At 39.6% G+C, this 19,636-nt stretch overlaps 1 protein-coding gene across 1 annotated transcript; it reads right to left on the bottom strand.

Moving 5' to 3' along the window:
* Positions 1 to 4,635: 4,635 nt before the first annotated feature.
* On the bottom strand, positions 4,636 to 15,824 carry LOC113137564 (visual system homeobox 2-like). The gene is given in 7 exon segments (XM_026319296.1): positions 4,636 to 4,937; positions 5,686 to 5,866; positions 7,561 to 7,684; positions 8,219 to 8,309; positions 8,711 to 9,181; positions 11,966 to 12,091; positions 15,612 to 15,824. Coding segments are annotated over 7 exon segments (1,392 nt in total). The 5' UTR covers positions 15,709 to 15,824.
* Between the last annotated feature and the right edge of the window lie 3,812 nt (positions 15,825 to 19,636).

Here is a 19,636-nt window from a genome sequence, read left to right as displayed (position 1 = left end):
GAGTAAGGGAACATGTTGGAGCAGTGTGGGAAAAAAGTGAAAAGCCTTTCTCATTACTACAATGTGGATTGTAGAATTACAGCCATACTAAGTAAATTAAATGCAATTAGGGTTTGCCTGGACCTCAGGGACTGATAAATCCTCCTGGTGGTGTCGGTGGCAACAGTGTCAGAAGCAGCAGAGGGGACACGGTATAAAGTAGGACACAACAGATGATTCCACAATAGCATTAGCAATTAGGATCCTGTTTAAATCAACTGTAACTGGATTGACAGCACTAAACCCCCTCCCAAAAAAATAAAAATCAAAAACTATTCAGAAAAGAGTTTCTTCCAAAGTTGATGAAAGCTGTGAGGCTTCAATAGTTTTAAATATCAGAGGAACAGATTAATATTTGGCAAATACATATATTAGGTTTTGATACAGCATAAAGAGGTGAATGGAAACAGATGGCCTGGATCCTATAGCTTTAACTGACCTTTGGACAGAGCCAGGCTAACTGTTTCCCCTTGTTTTCAGCTGTGATACTAAGCTCTGCTAACTATAGCTCTATGCTGTAGCTTCATATTTAGCATACACATATTAAAGATGTCAATCTTTACATCCAATACTGCAAAAAAGGTCCAAAACAAACTATTCCTTAAAAAAGGAAAGTACAAATATAAATATGTGGAAATGAAATATTTTCAGTCAATTTGTAATTGGATGCTATTAAGCTTTTCCACTTTCTCTCCTCGTCTCTGGTCCTGTATGATCCAACATGAAGGCTGTATGCCAACTGAGGATCAAAACAGAATTTTAAACTGGCTACTTGTTCCCAGATCAGCCAAATGGCATTTATGAATAAAGCCACTTAGTCCTAATTGGAAACACCGGTCCAGGAAGTAACATAACAAAATAATCCTTTTTTTTACTGAAGTAGGGTATTTGGGTCATATCTGTGTCTGTAATTCTCATGCTCATGATGCTCTGATGTTTAATTATCAGCAATTAATTATAGATTTTATCCATTTGTACAGTAATTAACAGTTTTGCTCCAGTTGGTCATTACTCAGTCTCATTTGGAGAGACTAATTTGGATGAAACCCAGTGTCAGTTGCATCCTGACCTCAACAAAATTGATTTTATTAGCAAAATCAGCTGATTTCAAACATGTTTCATATCATCATAAGCTACTCTTGCAGAGAAACAGTGGTTATGTTGGATTGACAGCAGATTATATGAGTGAAGGACAGTTTTTGTTTCAAGTCAAGTGTGTCACAATTTCTGTAATTATACTCTCACTATAATGCATTTGCTGGCTGCATTGACTAAAGTTTACACACTAGAGAATGCACTAAAAATATTTTTTACTTCAATTTAATTTGGATTTTTCTGTGCTCAGTGTAAAAAACAAAGCAACGACCAAATTGATATTTTGCATTGGGAACTGAGAACTGAGAATTGAGAACTGAAGAGACTCATCTGGTGGTGGTTCTGACATAAACAAAATTAAGTCCATCCATTTTATTATGTGGCTGTTTTGACAGCTTTGGGGATAATATCTGCATTCTGCAGTAAAAACAAATCCAAACTTCAGCTGTTGATAATGTTAGACGCTCAGCTCTGCCCACTAACACACAGAGCTGCTGGCAAAGGACAACAATTCATAGAGGATGTGTGCCAAAACACTTTGAATAGTACATTATATTTCATATTAACATAATCATAAAATCCCGTTGTAAGCATATCATTAGAACTAATACAAAAACTGTTTATCAAGGGGGTCTACAGTTTAAGTGTTTTTAGACTTTTTTTGTAATGTCAGTTGTCTTTTATGATTTTATCAAGCAGTGTGACATTCATATATTTCTGATCCTCATACCTGGGTCAGGGAATGGTCTCCAACAGGACTGTGGTTCACCTTTTGGTCAGTAGACACTCTGTGCCCCGTTATCCAGCCAGCTGCAGTACCTGCCACAGAGTCAAACACATCTCAGTTATGGTATATAGACAGTCTACTGTTGACGTGATGATTGGAGGAAATAGAAATAAAATTATTTGGAGATTTAAATAATATAGTATTTGCATCCTTTTATACAACTAAATAACTGATTTATTCTGTATTTAACTACAAACACACCTTGAATTCAGTGCATTAAATAAATACACCATGTTAAAACCCCAGAACCCTTTTTGTGAATTTCCTCCATAATCTGCTGTGAACAGACTGAGCTTTCCTCTACAGATGGTCAGAACCTGGATTATGAATCATACTTTGGCCATCCACTGGCACACAGCAACTATACACTGCATGATAAAAACATAGTTTTTGTTTAAAATGGGATTTTGCAGTTGCAGGTCATGCTGGATGTTCCCTATGTGTCCAGTGCACCATATACTCTGTAGAGCAGGAATAAGACATCCTCACTGTTCACATCTTCTTCCAGCTTTTGCTGCATGACATAATGAATTTTATGGATTATTTGTTAAAAAAAAACATGCTTTGCGTAACAAGCTATTTTCATCATCTCTTGCTGAATATGCACTGATGAACAATAGTCAACACAAGGAACTTAACATTTTAGGATGCAGAAAAAAATATTTTAACATATACTATAATATATAACAACATATACTAATATTTTACATATTACTATTGGTACTAGGAGCAGTTTTATCACAAAGCTAATTCAGTAGCTATTCTGGAGCTTTTAATCACATCACAAGATCTTCCTTAGAAGTTGCTATGGGATTGTAGTTAGATGTTCAAATTTCATCTGCTAAAGAAAACAGAACAGACCATCACCTGAGTTTTCTGCACCATCAAGTGAACTTCCAATCTCAAAGATTTGTTGATTTATTTTAATCATCACAATATGTGCTAACAGCTTCATCAAGTCATAAATGTTTAAATTCATTTAACATGGAAAAAAAAATCCCAGTTTTAAATCTTCATCTTACAAAAACAAACTTTCTGCAGTTACGCTCCTCAAACAAGTGTTTCATTTATCTGCTCTCACCTCCTTTGTAGCAACATCCCTGGGTGTCATGGTGACCGGATTCTCTGTTCTCATAGCAACAAACATCTGCTCTGGCCTGCGGTATGTTTTTCACTCTTTGATCCTCTGATGCCCTGACTGATTTATACCATTTTGCACAAGCATTTTTTAAAATTATTTTAACCCCTTCAGTGACCTATCCCATCATAAGTAATACCTTCAGGAAATGCATTTATCTGTAGACTTGTCATCATGAATGACACCTTTCACATTCCACCCAATGATTAATTCATGGCTAATGTGAAACTAATGACTAGTGCACCTATAATATGTGTTACTGTGTCTGATCTGGTCTAGCCCACAAAACACAAGTACAGGCCAACATGGACACAGCATGTCATACAAAGACATATCAATAAACTACACTGCCTGGGGAGTAAGTCATGTCAGTATCAACACTAATCCAACCTGCTGACTTGCAGGTGACCTTGATCTCCAACCCTGGTCCATCATTCTCCTGGATCAGGACAGGTGTGCACAGGATGGTTCAGGCAGTTCACTTCGTGTCCATACAGAAACCTACAGAGAGAGTGATGGAAACTATCGCATTATCACCTTCACTCATCATATCATTATCACAGTGTGTTTAAGGTATTCTGCAGAAATTAATTGCTGATAGAAATGTTTGCACAAACAGACCAGTTGTGATGTGGATACCGGAATCCACATCACAACTGGTGGGCCCAGGGCTGGTTTTCCAAAATCATGCTGATGAGATTTAAAGTGAGCACGGAAACCTTTTCCCTTCATGTGGTATTCATGTCTGCAGACACATCGTTCTGCACAGTAAAGCTCAAACACCCAAGTGAAATAACAACAAGCAAAACACATTGAAATGGAACTTTAAATAGCAACTTTTAATTCGCCTACAGTTACATTTTTTTTAATTTTTTTACAAACACAGTTGATGTCAACTTTACATAATTGTACAGTATTAACTATTGGACATTGTTTTTATATTTACATCACAATTATTAGAACCGCTGAAATGAAGAGAGTGGGGCATAAGTGTGAGGTTTTCAGCTACCTAAATGAAATCCATTATCACATGAGAGAGGTCAGAGGTCACAGTCAGCTCTTAAGCAGGTAGAGGTTCAGGGTCATTCCCAACATGCTCACTGATAGGAGAGCTCAAGCCCAAGCTAAATGCAAGCTGCCTATATGGATGTAAATGTATCTCTATGCAGCTCCATGTCAGAACACTTGGGGAAACATTTCAGGTTGTTTAAAAGGTGACAGGAAAAGGTGAAGTTGGTTAGTCATACAAATATTCTAAGAGCATAGAGGCAGAGCTAATCTTGGACAGTTCAAAGTTGAATTGAGCCAAGTTACCTTTTCACAAATTAGCTGACAGGTCAGCTTGAGTGAAGAAAGTTGTGTGTTAAATCATGGCTGAAATTTGAACCACAGGTTTGATATACAGGATAAAGTTGAGCTGTAATATTTTTCCCCAGATCTGCCCACTGAGGTTCATCTCAGCCAGCGAAAAAAAGAAAAAAAAAAAAAAAGACCTCTGCCTGTGTGAAATGTTTGCAAACTCCACTCTGCAGGCATTTCATCATCAGTCTGTCTCCTGAAGTGTTTTTCGCTTACACTAGTCCACCTCTGCTGTTTCCTGCTCTGCAGCTTCCTCTTTCTGCGTTACGTGTCTGCTTGGTCTGTCTGAAACTGTCCCGAGCATCTTAGCGCTGTGCTCCTGCGCTTTTGCTCGCAGTGCAGCAATACTGTTCTCCCTCAGTTCCTCTTTAGAAACTGGGGCGTTACTGTCTTTTCTATATTTCTCCTTTTCTTCCTCCATCGCTTTCTCCACTTTGTGCTCCTGTGCTGGTGTTGGGGTTGTATTGCTCGGTTTGCCTGGAGAGCTGTGCGACGTTTCGATGGACTTCTTGTGCATACCTAAAGAAAGAGAGAGTATTTTCAATTAGGGCGTGAAAATTAAAAACTTTTCAAGGTTTTGGCGCATTTAAGAGATTCAATGTCTAAAATGTCTCAAAAGTTTATGTACTAATGTGTTTGATGCTGAAATATAGTGTGAAAGAGAATGAAGACGAATGAGACAGATAAGTGATAGCACCTCTTATTCAATTAGATCCACCTAATTGATTTAAACTAATCAATTGACATGAGGCGAGAGAGGAGATCTGGTCTAATCTGCCCTGATGAAGTAGGATTATCACCATATCGACTGCTACCCTTTATCGACCTGCTGACACTTTTATTGGCTCCTAACATGAGCAGGGCTTAATTCCTGGTTCCTCTTGATAGAAGAGATCTTAATCCCTGTTCTCAAACACAATCAAATGACTCCAACTGGAAGTTTTTTAGTTCAAGTATTAATGTCAGACAAATTGCCATCTTGTAACTAAAATATGAGTTTATATATGACTTTGACTGTTCTGTTAGAAAGATGAGCCAATGTTCATGAGGGTGTTAAAGGTTCAAGACACTCCAAGATATTTCCAACAATATTTTAAAGACTTGGTGATGGATGTTGATGTACGGCCTCTCTCATTGTCTGACATTTCTGCTCTGACCAAACTAACTAATCTCATCATCACTGAAATAGCTAAATGAAACTCAGTCATCATTAATGTTATTATTTACACCATTGCTTGCAAGATATAATGATTATAATTCTGCTCACCTAGTAACCATGGGGCATAAGAATCTGTGATGCCGTCCTTGGCAGACCTGAGTATTGACTCGGGCAGTGGGATGGAGTGACGGACCATGGCTCCGTACAGGCCGTACTCTGCCATCACGCTGCTGCGGCCCCAACACTTTTCCCTTTTCCTCCACTTGGCCCTGCGGTTCTGAAACCACACCTGGAGAGATGAAGGTCAGATAAGGACTGGATTAGGTTTTATAACAGTAATGCATACAGGGCAAATAATGATCTATAGAGTGTCCCAGTGTAACCAAAACATAACATAAAATCCCCCTTCACTTCTTCTCCCATGTATTGTTTTAGATGTTTGACCTTCACTGTGCAGTTTGATGCCAGCAGGCTGTTGTTTCTTATGTTAAAATCTCATCATGACTTTGTGGCTTCACTGCTAGTTTGGAAGCTAATCACGGTTCAGTATGTGACTCACACAAAGCTGCAGCCTCCAATTCACAAACACTTAAAACAGACTTTTAGTAAAGTAGGAGACGTCTGGTGTCCAGGGGTTGAACTTTTGAAATAAAAGCAGTTGCAGACTCAGACTGGATTTCCAATGATGAAGAAATAAATATGTTTAGATTTTCTTGTGGGGAAAAAACCATGACAAAAATAAGCAGTAGCATTATTTTTAGGGGATATTAAAGAAATGTTAAAACCACCATGAAGGTTTATCTTCTCATTTTATCATCAGTTAAAGCTTCATTAAATCTTCTGTGGTGGGGAATTTTTTGAGACAATCTACATTGTTTCAATGCAGGAGTTTAGGAATTCACTATTTAATACTATTTTTTGGACTGTCTTTTATTTGTTTATGTGGATGTGCAGGTCTGCCTGTGCATTATTCTTCTTCTGGCTCCTCAAGTGCCTCAATTGATCTCCACCAAACCAGACCCTGTAATAGCCCCAGCCAGCTTGTGAATATGGATGAGGAAACCAGGAAAAAATGAGAATCCTAAAATGGCTGAGGATAAGATGTCGGGAGAGGTGTGGAGAGAGCGAGTGTGTGTGTGTGTGTGTGTGTGTGTGTGTGTGTGTGTGTGTGTGGGTGTGTCTGTGTGTGTGTGTGTGTGTGGGGGAGTATGTCTGGGCATTCTGCAGAATTGGAATTAAAAACGATCAAAGCTGAGCCTGGAAAGCTATTCAGGTAGATCTGATGATAACCTCCATCTCATAAAAAGATGAGCCTCAGATAAGCAATCATGCTTTTTGACAGCAACACTGTGAAGCATGTGTGCGTGTGTGTGTGTGTGTGTGTGAAGAAGTGCTTCCTGCGAGAGGTGACCCTGGGGGCGAAGAGGCTGATTGAAAAATAAGTTAATTTCCAGGCCTGGTCGATGGGAGACAGCCACTCAAATATCACGGGAAATTAAAATGCTCGTAGCAGTCGGGCGGAGCCCCCTGCTCAGCCGCTGACCTCTGCTAATTAATTTCTATGTAGTTATCATTTGATTTCAGGGCTGAGGGGAGAGAGGTGGTAGGTTCTTCTCAGTTTACCTAATTACAATGGGAGGTTGTTGTGAGGAAGCAGGAGGAATTGTGAGGATGATGATGGATCAGATGACTGGTGGCTCTACCTGTCTGCCTGAATTTTTCCTTTTTTATGTTTGACAAATCTTTCTTCATCACTTTGTATAACCTAGACTGCACTATACCCACACATCATTTTAGCTCTGCATTAATGCTGAGGACGTCTATGGCAAAAAAAGCTCTAAGATGATTTTTTTCCTACTTCCTCTATTTGTCAAAGCATCATCAAAGTTCGAAATATAAGAAATTAGCAGCAAGTGGATATCCTACATTTCTGCCTCCTGCACAAATATTATAAAACACTCAAACACACACACACACACACACCTGTATTCTGTCCTCTGGTAGCTCTGTCTTCATAGAGAGCATTTCCCGGGCGTATACATCTGGATAGTGAGCTTCATTAAAAGCTTTCTCCAGCTCCTCCAACTGATAAGAAGTGAAAATGGTTCTGCAGACAAAAGAAAAACACATTTGGAAAAAAAACCCCAAAAAACTACCTTTATCCTTTATAACCATTTAAAAAGGACATCAGTTTAGTGTGATCAGTTATATTTATTTACCAATTTATTTTACTTTAAAATGAATATATATATATATATATATATATATTTGAATTCCTTGGTAAAACTACCTTGACCTGACCTTTTATACAATAATGACATTATAATGAAAGTATACTTTATTTGTCTAATTTAGCATGACAATGACAATATATAAGTGCATTCAATGTGACACTAAGCCCTTACAATACTGCTCTTATATAATGAGAATTTTATTTTCAGTGAATCAAAATCTTTTAGAAGTGGGCATGCAAAAGAAATATTTTTGATAGATAGGAATGAAATTGTATATTTTCCATCATACTGATGACAGCAAATGAAAAGGCCATTTATTCTTTAAAGTCTATAGAAATTATTTATAATTCTGAACACTTTCAATAATTTTGTCTAGTCTTTTTTTTTTTTTTTTTTTTTTTTTTTACCTGTGTCGTCTTTTCTTTCTTTTCTTGCTCTGACTGACTGAAGATTTTGAGAATTTTTGATCACTGGAGGAGAGGCTCATGTCATCCGAATCTGTGAGGAAACAAGTCAACAGCTTAAAATATGAGGACAATTAATAATAATAATAATAATAATAATAATGGTAATAAATGAAATGTTAATAGTCATGTGGGTCTTTATGTAAAAAGGTTATTTCTGATATCGAATCTTAAGCACTGATTTAGATTGAAATGAAAAAAGCCTATAATAATAAAAAAACACAGACAAAAGTAAATTTAAATAAATATTTTTAAACTTATGAACATTCGTAAAAGCTATCTAAATGTTTGGAGAAAAGATGAGGCCTACATATGCCTCACATATGTACAGGCCATTATATTCAAACTTAATTTGGTTCTTCCCTCGCTAAGAATAAAAGCAGCAGCTAAAAACGTGGGACAGTAGATGCTGTACAGCTCCGGGCCTGTACTCACCAGAGCTGGCAGACTGCTGTGCCTCCATCTGCGCCTCCATGTGCGCTGCTCTGTGCAGCGGTTGCAGGTGCACATTTTGCGCCTCTGACAGCACCTCCAGGAAAGCAGGTTGACTATAAAACGAATGTATTCCCTCTGGTCCCAGCAAACCCATGCCGACCCCGAGACTACCGTGCCCGAGGACCGACCTGGCAGGCAGGACGTGTGCCCTGTGCGGCAGAGCCTCCAGCGGTCGCCTCGGTGCCGCTGGCGGCTCCTTGTTGAGGCCGAGTAGCTCCTGGATCCCAAAACCGGTGCGCCGATGCACAGTTGGGGGCATTTTCCACACTGGGGGCGGCTGCTGGGGTCCTACGTGGTTTACGCTGGTTTGTGAAGCTGCCTTCTGTTTATTCTCAGTGTCTGAAAGCACAGCTCCCTCTTTCCCTGTCATGGCGATGGGATTTCACTTTTTGTTTTCCCACTCCCTCCAAAATAACCCACAGCCCCTGGCGCAACGAGCAGAGCGCGTCTTTGTCGCCTTTATCCTCCAGCTCTTCTCTGCTGTGCTTTTTATCCAACAGGCAACAGGCGTCAACCAATCACAAGAGGAGAGAGCGCACACACAAGTTTCCATCCGCCTCGACAAGCATCCTTACAGTAGAAAATACTGTTTATCATTGGAGAAAAACGAGAAACACAAACTACATTTGTCTTTGGTGAAGGAATTTTTAAAATTCTTCGACATAAATAAAAAGTGACATCAACCAGACCCATTTTCAGAAAAACATACATCCGTTTTTCACAGAAAAAGCCTTTCGGGGCTGATATCAATTCATACGAATTTCATATTCATATTCAATTCATATTATTTATAACATAATAAAAACTGGTAAAATAAGAGCTTTTGGCTACTTCCTGATTAGGTTTAAGAGGGAAGACTTTTTTAAACTATGGCTTATAGAAGTAGGCTAGTTTAAAAAAAAAAAAAAAAAATCAAGTGAAAAATTATCTTAGTTTCACTGTTTTTTTTTTTTTTCTCATGTTTGTGATCATCTGATCTGGGATTCACCGGCTCGTCAAACTGATTCAATCACTGTCCGCAAAGACACACTGACATTTAGTATTAAAAAAGTATTTAATGATTCAGTCACTTGTACATGGTACAAATGTACAATGGTAAAAAAAAGCTATTTTATCAATAATGTTAAAAAGGTTTCTAATAAAAGAACAGGCCTGTTTTAGTTTTGATTTCATTAACAGGCCACACCATCATGTTAAACGTGAAGTTTCACTGGTCAAATCAAAGAAATTAATTTCAGTTTAATCATAATAATAATTAATTCATCGTCTTGTTATAAAGGCAACATCCACAAAACCTGTATGCACAACGTCCCTTATAACAAACACTGTCATTTGCATATTCTAATTAGGTTTGCGCATAAAACGTTTTGTTGTTGGCTGCAGTCTGCGCATCTGTTGGTAGATTATTAGGCTTTTTATTATTATTCTTTGACGGGTCACACGATAAAGAATACAATGCCCCAGTTCAGGGTATTTGGGGCACACCAGGGTGGCAATTAAATATGAGACAGTGGAGCAAATGCCAGCGCACAACACAGCAACAGATTTATGTAGTTCCTGAGGTTTATTTATTTGTTTTTTAGTTTTTTTGGCTTTTAGATCTGATATCAAACACACAACCGTTGTCACAGAAATGTTGGAAAGTGGAGCAAAGACATTTCAAGGGCAATCCTCTGCAGCTTCTCGCTACACTCATTTAACCGAGTGGCTGAAATCCAAACCCACTCAGCAGTAAAATGAAGTAAAAACACAAATTTTCTGCCTGTCTCCACAAACCTAATCTCCTCTAATCAGCTATTTTGCAATTATTGCGCAGTTTCAATCGTTCGGAGATAATTTGCGGCACACTTTTGGACATCTGGACAGATAATTCCGCAGAGGAGAGTTTATGGAGATGAGTGGACGCGCACGGAGGAAGCTGGGGCACAGTCTTATCAATGGGACATGTGGTGATGAATAAATAAATAAATAAATACACAGGTGGCTCCTGTGGGGCTGTTCACCCCGCGCGTCAGGCTGTCAGTGACGGTCAAACCCGCAGCAGATTTAGTGCTATAATCTGAGATACGATCAGGGGACGAGGCATCAACCCGGTCAACTCAGTTGTTGCGCTCGCTGCTGTTTCTGTTCGTGAGGATGTTTTGAGTAACACACTGCGCATCAATTCCCTGCAGGGAAAGTGACAGGTCTGAAGTAAAATTAAAAAAAGGCCATACAATAAAATTCACTTCAAAACTATATGAAAAAATGAAAAATCCAAAAGAAGATAATCACAATAAACTTTTTTATCTATAAGTCAGAGCAAAATAATGTTAAAAAAGATGAAATGGTCCGGATGTTACAAAAAAACAGATTATTTATATATATATATATATATATATATATATATATATATATATATATATATATATATAGAGAGAGAGAGAGAGAGAGAGAGAGAGAGAGAGAGAGAGAGAGAGAGAGAGAGAGAGAGTAAATCGACTTATTACCAGCATCTCATGAGAAGCTATTAGAGACATTTCATTAGAGCTGATCGATGACATACCAGCAGCTATGATAATGAGGCCTCTACAGCACACACACAGCGCAGACATGCAGATGACTTGAACCAATCCAATCACACCTTCCACCAGGATTAGGCTGCAACCTGAAACCAAGTTTTCTCCACTTTATGGGAGAAGAAAAAAAGAAAAAAGGCTGCAGGGTCTTAATTCATGGTTCACAGGTCTGAAATCAGCCACAGAAGAATAAAATGATCCTTAACCCAAATTTGTTCACAGCTTTTCTCTATTGAACTAATTCAAACAGTAAATTCAGTCTTTACAGGGATTCAATGCTAACACAATATTTGGGAGTAAATCAGCCTGGGTCAGTCATATTCAGCTCTGTCTGTCTGATCTAACTCTGCATTTCCAAAAATGGCTCCTCAAATCTAGCTAATTGCCATTTCCCAGAGCTCTGTGTTTAAGAAAAGGAGCTGGGTCACCAAACAGCCGTTGATCAAAACATCCTATTAAGGTGAAGACACAAAAGCCTCTCACAACCCTCACAATGTGCCACTGGTGATTCAACTGTTAGCTCTGGGGACACAAAGAATTAATTAGGGCAATAACTTCATGCTATTGACATTCCATAGTCTCCATTTCTGTATGAGTGCATCTATTTATGCTCTGAGGTTTGTCAGGGACTGTAACTCAGCGAGTGTGCCACATTCCCGTGTTGCATCAGCAGATGTGATATTGGCTAAATACTTCAGGAAACATGAGCTAAAGGCCTTCAAACACCAAAAGTTACTTGATAAAATAATATTTTTCATTGAGGCTGCCGAGAACAAGAATTGACATAATAACATGGGCCCATTTCTAGTCTAATTAGCACATTTCCACAGTGGACAGGGACTCGCACTTAAGCAGGAGAAGGGAATCAGACAGGCATGGCCGTGGCAACACAAAAAGGGGCCCCTGCTTTCTGTGTAATTAGGTGAGACAATGCCCCTGACTGTTTCAAGCCATGGCAGTGGATCAGAGCTGGGACGCCCCGTGAAGTACGTCTCCCCAAGACCCTAATAAGCCCCTAATTGTCTCCTTTTGATTCACATGGGCAGCACCAGAAGACACGAAGACGGCCTATTGCTAGTGTCCTGCAGAGAGCATGGTGCTCATCCTGAGGAAACGCAGAAATTTAAGTTGACTCACTCGGGACCTTTACAGTTCAGCCCCCAAAACTCCAGATAACTTGTGCTAACATCATGTGACAGCATCCCAAACCTGGGCAGCTGCCAACATGTTGAACACAGAGACGCTGGAGCAGCCATGCTTCACGACAGTGATGTCAGCTGCATCAAAAATGACAATGTGGCTTCATGTATGCCAAGAAAACAATCTTACAGTCTGGGATTATTCACTGATATCAGTGTGAAATCACTTTGGGTAAATAACCTACTGAATGAATGATGCAAGACTTAATGATGCTATGCCTGTAGTCCTCAGTGTTCAGTAAGCTCAATGTTTCCAGAAGAAAACCTTGAACTACAAACTGCTGGGCTCTACAGGCTGCATTTCAGCACTGCTGGATGAGGCTGTTTAAACACACACACACACACACACCCTGGTCCATATGTTTGGGGCCACCTCTAATAGCAGGTGGTTCTCAGAAGACTCAATATTTCATAATTTGCTCTCTTTAACATCCCCTGCAGTTCAAGGCCTCGCAGCTCAGAGGAATGTCAATTCGATGTGCCCTCAGTCCTTTAATTAGCTGTCAATTAGTGCAAATGAATCAACTCTTCGCCCAATTAAGCAATGCCACCAGGCAGCTGCCATGTACAGGCCATTGTGTGAGCAACATGAGAAAACCACAGCTAGCAAACTTGTTTTGGATCATGAGTGCAACTTAACGATCGCTGCCTGCACAGAGAGCGAGCATGGAGCCGCAGTGAGCAGCTCCAGATTGTTTCCCTCACTCGTACTTAGATATTTTATGTCGTGTGATGGCTTTTATGTGCAAAATAAGTACCTGCAGGAGGTACGAGGTCCACCTCATTTTCTACTCTTACCCCACACTAACATTTATACTGTATACACACATGCACAATCATGTCTTACCATAGTTGTGAGGACACTTACTCTACCCTTAACCCTAAAGCCAAGTCTTAACTCTCAAAAAGCCATTTGAAGTTGTGAGGACCAGCCAAAATGTCCTCACAACCCCAAAATATCCCCAAGGGAATGGTATCCACACAACCATAGAAAGATGTGTATACACACACACACACACACACACACGCACACACACACACACACACACACATCAGCACGTAGCTACAGTATACATTTAGATCTTTAAAGGATTCTGATCTGATTCTGATCTGATCTTATTTCACCAAACCAACAAACCGTTCCACTTATGGATGCTGCCATTCTGGATGATTTAAAAATAATATGAACGCATGAATGTCACTATACTTGGCGATACATCTAAGCTAAGACTAAGCAGCATGAGCACCTGTTTCAGTTTTATTTCTCACTAAGTCATCTACATAAGTGTCATTTACAGAAATAATTTTTCTCCTGGTGACATTAGTCAGAAAGTGAAGGTTACTTATAACCTCAGAAAACGCTAAAGCTTCTAATATTTCATTCATGTAAAAAGGTTATTCTTGATATTTAACTTTGACATTGAGTTTGATTAAATTTACATTTCAGTTTCCTAATCTATACACTTTGTTTCCCCGCTATTTCTTCCTCAGACGACAGGAAATTGTTTTATCATGCAGACCACATATTTCATTTACAGTCAGAGCAGAAATGTAATCTCTACAAACATCTGCTCACATCTGACTCTCAAGACAATAGTTAGTTTTGTGTTTTACTCTGACAAGCTGTTCTTAAAAGTGAGTTGTTCAATAAAAATAGTGATCAGATTTAAGTCAGGTTAACCTCCAAACACATTGTTCACAAACAAGCTCAAAAGTCAATTCAGTAAACTTCAATAATGTAACTTAATATGTTAAGTCATTTTCCAAGGTTGCTTCAATACTGAGAAACCACTTACATCCGCAAACTAAAAATCTAATTTTTCCTTGAAACGTATGGTCCTCATTTAAAATGAGTGGTAGAGAAAAAAATATGATACAAGGGGAAATGAGACAAGAGGCATAACTGGCTATTTTACACTAACTCATGGTGAATATGGTCGAATGAAGCAAATCTATTAAGATGTTTGTTCGAAGGTTTGTTGCTGACCAAACAATCTGCTCTCATTACTTTGCATTAACAACAGTTCCATTAGGAGTATTGATTAGAGGTCTAATAAATAAATTAGTAAAATAAATAAATTATAAATACTGAGGTTATGAGTCAAATTCCACCTAAGGACCTAACCTAAGGTTTATTCAGTTAATTGTTTAATCATATTTTTGCAGTTTTTCTCAACTATAAACTCTAAAAATAAATAAACTAAAATAATCTAAATATCTGTATTCCTTCCTATAATTAGTACATTAGATATTTTTTTGCAAAATACTTTCTAGGAACTTATTAATTACTATATAGATAAAATAAAAATAATTTATTATAGGATCTGAAGAGAAAACAGCTTTAGAGAAAAGAATCAGGACTTTAAAATCAAATTCAATAACTGAAAAATTACTATTGTTGTTTTTGGATCAAAAAAATGAGCCTGAGTTAAACTAACACTCTTCTGAAAAATCTTTTGGGTTATGTATTAGCGTTACCACTATTTTGGCTTCTTTTGTCTGTTGGCACCTGTGGGACTTAGTCTCTTTTGTATAATTTGTAAAAGTCCACATGGAAACCAAAGTGAAATTAATCTAATCTATTATAAAAACTGTTTTAAAGCCCTGTCCACACTGCCAAGAATAATAATCAACAAATAATATATACTGATTGTTTAGCTGGTCCTAAAAGTAGTCAAACTCACATATACTGACTTTACAAATAATCCACCATAAGGGTTTAACCAGCAGTTAAGCACAAACATCCTCAAGTAATCCCCATATTTGCCTCAAAACGTAGAGGACCTATAAATGTGCATATTTTGAGTCACATCACCTTCATTTGAACTGCATAAACACTGGTGAAGATGCTCTATCGACATGTGTGAGGATGCTTTGTGAGCAGTTGCCTCTCAACCAGCCACTCTGCACCATTACAGGCCGTAATTGTTATTTAATGGATTAAACATTCATCCTTTCTGTGCAAACCCCCGCGAGGGTTGGACACCTCAGCCTCACCACATTCACAGCTAAACACCCCCCCCATCACACGCACATGCACACACACTCCTTTGACATCAGTGTTTGTGCTTAAAATTCAATTACCTACTTATTGATAGCTCTCCGGGGTGCTACAGAAGTGGACACGGTGCTGCTGGAGGTGTGGATGATTTCCCAGGAGGCCCCAGTCTCCTCTGCACATCTCCAGCTGGATCTATTTCATGGTTTTACTCATCAGCAGCAGACGCAGATGGAGCACAAGAAGCCGTCATACACCTGCACACACCAGCGCACGCAGAAACAGCCAGACGGAGGGAGAGTCTCTCACACACACACACACACAAAAGTAATTTATTATTATATCAGCTAAGAGTGTCAGGATAACAAGATATTTAGCAAGCTCTGAGATAAAGTAAAGGATCATCAACACAAAATACAAACCCAGGACTGCATTATAAATAGGCATGAATACAGCACATACAGTATTTGTTGACTTTTGTTTACTTCAACTGTGGATATCTTTCATTTTAGAATAATTATTGTTTGTTTGATCAAGCCTATAAAATGTCACAAAATAAAGAGAAAGGTCCAACCACAACTGCCCAGTCGTGGTTTTTGAAAATTTTGTGACTAATTTATATTTATTAGTCAGATTATTTTGACACGAAGACATATCTGCTTTGGGAGAAAAATCATTTGTGTCTTTGACATCCCTAAAGATGTTTTAATTTAAGGGTTTGCCCTAATTTTTGAATAATAACCAATATGAACTAATTTATTATTGTGTTATTAATATTATCCCTGTTCTGATAATGGATGTGGAATTCAAGATATATCCATGTTCACCTCTACCAAGTCTCCAAACATTTATAGGTGAAACCGTGCTTGTTAAATATGAGAATTTGACTTTGCGCTCAGAGCCACAGGTTAGTGACACACAGGTTAGCCACGCGTCTTGACGTCCCCTGAGGACCCCAGGGGCCCCAGAGGAACGTTCAGCTTGCCGCCGGCCTCTTCCCCCGCTAATTACAGCACTCATCTCTGTTCTCCCATGAGACACCAGCACACTCACGACAACATGCCACAGTTTGGAGCGCTGCATCAACAGCTGGGGCTGCCGGCAACACGTCAATACCCAGAGGGCCAAGAGGAGTAATGACAGTGTGTATGTTGGTGATTGGTAGCTGATGCACTAATTCACATGGTGCAGGAATAACTGTGTTAGCATTTACCATGAAACCTCACAAATTCTAGTGATTGCTACTCAGCAGTGTTACAGTTCTACTCTGACACAGTGCATATGAAACTTGATCCATGGCACAATAACATATCCGAAGTCAGATATCCAACACAGTATATGCCAACATGGGATCTGATTAGAAAATAAGGATGAATCTTGTTGTCCTTTGATGTGACAGGGTCAGACTCAAACACACACGTCCCTATGGATGTCAGTGGATCGATGAGCTCTCTACATACTGTACTCCTCTCTGTGATTGCAGTGACTGTTCATTAGCAGACCAAATGGCCTGCACACTTCTGTCAGCCATTAATCTCCAGGCTCCACCCAGGTTTGCTCCCCTGTCTCATCAAAAGGGCTGTGAAGAATGAAGTCAGTGTGATGAAAAAGAGAATGAGATTTATCTGCTCCCTCCTCCTCCTCCTCTCCTATACACACTAATACGGACTCATGAGCACAGAGGACTGACAAGCGGGACCTCACCAAGACACACCTGAAAATGCAATGATGCCACTCGATGTGTTTGAGATACTGATGAGCCTACTGGTCACAGAAAACAATGTAACTGTGTCTTGGTGTAAGATCTGAAGGTGGTTACCTACCTTACCTATGAAGCAATAAACTTTGCAAACACCAGGCAGGACCAGGTGACTGGAGCACTGAGATTCACTGACAGGATAAGGAGTGATCAGGTGAAACGAGCAGCAGGTGTGTTGTCAGGTGATGATCAGGTCACTGGTGGAAACTGACCGAGGACCCCTGCTGGACAAGGTAGGGACTGACAGGGTCTAAAAGAGAAAAGGTTGGAAATGTAAGAAATTTTATGATGAAGCTATTGTCATGAGAAAAGTACAGACTAATAACATTTCTTAAATGGTGCCGTGTACATTCATCATGCCTGAGAAGATTTAGACTGAGACATTCATTTCAGAAGCCATGTGTTTTCTCTGCAGCAGATTTTCCTATACTCTCCTCTCAGAGTTTGTATTTACCGCATCAATATTAGTATTACTAGTACATATTTAAGTACTTTGAACAATGATTACCAAATGTAACTGACTTGTTTTCCTCACAGGCGTGAAGGACAGACTTGTTTCTCTGGGCAAACATGGTTCTTTCATATGTAGAGTCTGCCTGGTTGCTACTTACTCACTTAAACTAGACTTCTTATCTGTTGCACTGTTACAGTGACTCATCCACAGAAATGACTTTAAATTAGTCCCTTTTCTTGCCATTTCTTCAAAATTCTATTTAGCATGTTTTCCTAAGATCAGAGCATCGCAGCTCTAACAAAAAGTTCCTCAAGGGCAATGTCCTTCTACACTGTTGATGCTAGTTATCTCCCAGACATTATTATTATCACACTAGGAATATACCCAGAAGTCTTAATTTGAAGCCTTTTTTACATACTGAACCTGAGCTTGTTTAGCTGAAGGAGTGAGATAAAACCAGTTGTTGCTCCTTTGTAAATAAGAAATGTATTTTCTTCAGTGTATTGACTCAGATCATACAGTATAATGAGTCTTTAGTGTAAACACAGGAACATGAGTGAGGGAATATGAGATGATGTCTCTGGGTACTGTAGTCTTTTACTATTGTCTTCTGGGCAGAAATGGACTTTGGAACCAAAACCGTCCTCTGAATGTTTAACCAATAATCTTGGTCGGCCACAGCAACACTTTTTAAACACCAGTTAGGTGAAGCATTAAGATGTTCCAATGGAAAATGAGCCAAGATAGGTTACGTTGTTGACCCCAGGTCTAGGTCTGGATCTTTCTTTGTAGAAACTTTTTGTTTTTCAGGAGAGCCAGAGATCAGAAAATGTAGTTTGACAGTTGGATGATGCCACAGTCTGACCGGTCAGTGTGGGACAGTGGAAACATGTCACTGTGGCCTTTTCACCCTGAGCTTTTTTTGTTTCCTGCAGTTCCAGGTCAGGAGATGTAGGTCGGAGAACAATGCTCTCTCTCTCTCTGTTAGACCAAGCCTTCACATGTGACAACAAAACTCTCTGGCTGTTTGTAATACCTAAACACATAAAACAGGCAGGGGAGTCACCTTGTGGTAGGATTTCGCCATTACATGCTGTCACTATACGGACACTGAGTCATGTTCTTCATCTGTTTCAGAGAATTTAGGGATTTTAGAAACTTCAGTGTTGCGTTATAAGTTAAAAAGTTTATGGTATAGACTCGTGTTTTTCTGTAATAAATCTGAGCAGATAAAAACACGTTTTGTAAATCGTATCAATGAGTCAGTAGTACAACGTGCTGCGTGATGGCGTCACATTAGTCAGAGACTAAAGCCCAATGAGCTCGTAACTTCCTCGCCGGGTGCGGTGGCGCGCGCCTGTAATCCAAGCTACTGGGAGGCTAAGGCTGGCGGATCGTTTGAGCTCAGGAGCTCTGAGCTGCAGCGGACTATGCCGATCGGGTGTCCGCACTAAGTTCGGTATCGATATGGTGCTCCTGGGGGAGCCCGGGACCACCAGGTCGCCTAAGGAGGGGTGCACCGGCCCAGGTCGGAAACGGAGCAGGTCAAAGCCCCCGTGCCGCTCAGTAGTGGGATCGCGCCCGTGAATAGACGCTGTAGTGCAGCCTGAGTAATACAGCGAGACCCGGTCTTTTTCCACAACAAAGCGCTGTCACACATATATCTTCACATCACACGACCGCTTCAGCCCCGATACTTTGTCTCTTTTGTCCACCACGAACAGCCACAGCAACACAAACAGCTCGGCCTACAGCGCGTCCTGCTGGAGGACAGCTGCAACTGCATCAACCACACTCACCTCTTCTCATCTCGTCCTGCAGGTGGAGGCTAAGAGTAAGATTTATACAGAATAAACTGATAGCTGTTTTTCACAGTTTCAATTTACTCTCTGATTTGG

The sequence above is a fragment of the Mastacembelus armatus genome, chromosome 24, assembly GCF_900324485.2.
Source record: "Mastacembelus armatus chromosome 24, fMasArm1.2, whole genome shotgun sequence".
NCBI classification, from domain to species: domain Eukaryota; kingdom Metazoa; phylum Chordata; class Actinopteri; order Synbranchiformes; family Mastacembelidae; genus Mastacembelus; species Mastacembelus armatus.
This window is presented reverse-complemented; position numbering and strand designations above follow the sequence as displayed.